The sequence below is a fragment of the Bidens hawaiensis genome, unplaced genomic scaffold (assembly GCF_021521415.1).
Source record: "Bidens hawaiensis isolate Kalapana, Puna unplaced genomic scaffold, B.hawaiensis_p1.1 tig00000190_1, whole genome shotgun sequence".
Classification (NCBI taxonomy): domain Eukaryota; kingdom Viridiplantae; phylum Streptophyta; class Magnoliopsida; order Asterales; family Asteraceae; genus Bidens; species Bidens hawaiensis.
The window spans coordinates 1,836,774-1,839,321 of NW_027491020.1; the positions used below are offsets into that span (position 1 = coordinate 1,836,774).

The 2,548-nt window shown below is 44.2% G+C and overlaps 1 protein-coding gene across 1 annotated transcript; it reads left to right on the forward strand.

Annotated features, from left to right (window-relative positions):
• Positions 1-1,218: 1,218 nt before the first annotated feature.
• Positions 1,219-1,958, forward strand: LOC143585195 (uncharacterized). Its single transcript, XM_077067059.1, has 2 exons — positions 1,219-1,284; positions 1,338-1,958. The coding sequence occupies exons 1-2, from the start codon at positions 1,219-1,221 to the stop codon at positions 1,956-1,958; spliced, it is 687 nt and encodes a 228-aa protein (XP_076923174.1).
• The last annotated feature ends 590 nt before the right edge of the window (positions 1,959-2,548 follow it).

The following is a 2,548-nucleotide window of genomic DNA, read 5'->3' on the forward strand; positions in this document are numbered from 1 at the left end:
GATTTCAATGCAAACCCATCCACCGCGTATGTCACAATGGGTATCCCAACACCAACAGGGATTTCACTGGTGAGACCACACAAACTTTGTCTGGTCGTGGAAGGGTCAAAACTTCAAAAGGTGGAAAAAGCAGCAAACAACAATGAGCCTGAAAAATGGATGCTCAGTGCCATGTCCCAGAGCAAACCATCACTATTGGACAAACATTATCAAGCAACATAATCTCTCACCTGAAGCAGCTGTTACTGAGAAATATGGATGTGTTCGCATGGAAATCCATGGATATGGTAGGCATTCCACGCGGGATAGCGTAACACGCCCTGAAGGTTAACCCAGCATTCACACTAGTAGTTCATAAACGACGAAAGATGGGTCCGGAGCAGAACAAAGCGATGAATGACCAGGTGAGTGAATTATTGAAAGCATGCATCATAAGGGAAATACGGTACCAGACATGGGTCGCAAACCTGGTGATGGTACCAAAAAGAAATGGAGCATGGTGGATGTGTATCGATTACAAAGATCTGTACAAAGCATGCCCCAAGGATTGCTACCAGCTGCTTGAGATAGACTTGAAAGTGAACTCAGTAGCCCCATACCGCTTCAAATGTTCCAGGACATATACAAGAGCTACCATCAAATCCATATGGCGGAAAAAGATCAGGATAAGACATCTTTCTGCACTGAAAAAGGCACATTCTGTTATAAAATGATGCCCTTTGGATTAAAGAATGTGGGAGCTACTTACCAACGCCTGATGGATAAGCAGTTCGGGGAACAAATTGGGAACAACTTGGAAGTTTATATGGATGATTTGGTCATTGAAGCTTGCAAGAAGACCAAATGCTGCGAGATATCGAAGACACTTTCCAAAGGCTGCGGAAGATTAGCATGAAACTAAACCCTAGCAAATGCTCATTCGGGATGGAAGAAGGCAAGTTCCTCGGGGTGATTGTCACAAAAAACGGATTCAAAGCTAATAACGAGAAAGTGCAAGCAATCTCCCGCATGCCCTCCCCAAAGTAACTAAAAGAGGTGCAAACCCTGAACGAAAAGTTGGTAGTGATGAACAGATTCCTAGAAAATCATGCCACCAAGTCATTCCCATTCGTGTTTACGCCGCGAAACAAACTAAAGAAGTCACAGTAACAGTGGACACAAGAGGAATAACAAGCCTTTAAAGAGGTAAAGAAGAGTATGATCAAATTACCAACACTGATGGTGCCGCAGAAAGACGAAGAGCTAATTAGGTACTTATCCGCATCAGCCAAAGCGGTAGGAGCAGTACTGCTAGTAGATCGCGAAAAGATTGAAACACCGATTTACTAAGTCAGCAGGACTCTCACAGACGCGGTAACAAAATATTCCATCATGGAAAAACTGGTCCTAGCACTGGTATACGCGTCAAGACGCCTCCGCATATATTCCTTGTCCACCCAATCAGTGTGTCGACGAATTACAAAATTCAAAATGTGCTCCGGAAACCAGAACTATCAGGACGATTGGCAAAGTGGGCCATTGAACTAGGAAAACATATCATCCAGTACAAGCCCAGGCCAATAATCAAAGGACAAATTCTGGCGGACTTCATCGCTGTAGTACCTTCCGAGAAAGAAGATGAATGCAGAGCACAAGAGAAACCAAATTTGATTGTCGAAGAAAGTGAGGCATGGTTATTATTCACTAATGGAGCATCAAATGATGAAGGGTCAGGGGTCAGATTGAAGTTAGTAAGCCCAAGCATACAAGAATTCACGTATGCTATCCGCCTGGACTTTAAAAACGCAAACAACAAGGCAAAATATGAAGCATTCCTGGCCGGACTACTCATAGCTGATAAATTTGGAGCACAACATGTCGAAGCACACGCTGACTTAATGCTCATAGCTAACAAAGTTAATGGTTCGTATGAAGCCAAATACAAAGTCATGGCATCTTACTTGGAGCAAGCTAAATAGCTGATCCGAAAATTTAAATCTTGTAAAGTGAAACACATTAAGAGAAGTGAAAACAAGTTAGCTGACGCGCTAAGCAAACTAGCAGCAACCAACTTCAAACACCTGGCAAAAGAAGTCAGAGTAGAAACATTGGTGGAACCATCAATTCCGCTGAGACAAGTCTGCATCATGCAGAGTCCTGAAGAATCATGGATGACTCCCATCAAGGTATGCCTAGTGGAAGGTCTCTTACCACAGGAAAGTGCGGAGGCTCGGAAGATACGACACAAAGCGTTGTTGTACCATATGAAAAAAGGAATCCTATATAGTAAATAAATTTTAGGACCACTACTATGTTGCGTAGACGCTGAAGACGCTAATTACCTGATAAGGGAAATCCATGAAGGGATCTGTGGGTTGCACGCGGGGCCCAGAATGGTCGTGGCGAAAATCACCAATGCCGGCTATTACTGGCCAGGCGTGCATACGGATGCTATGAAAGCGCTGCGAAAATGCGGCTCATGCCAGTGGCATGGGCCTAGTACCCTTAGACCTACGAGTGACCTAATCCCAGTCTCCTCCGCGTGGCCATTCTAGAAATGGGACATCGA

Excerpts from the sequence above, each read along its gene's own strand:
- LOC143585195 (XM_077067059.1), top strand. The coding sequence starts at position 1,219 with ATGGTGCCGCAGAAAGACGAAGAGCTAATTAGGTACTTATCCGCATCA. Across the intron at positions 1,285-1,337 it reads CAGCCAAAGCGGTAGGAGCA|GACTCTCACAGACGCGGTAA; the intron begins GTACTGCTAGTA and ends CTAAGTCAGCAG.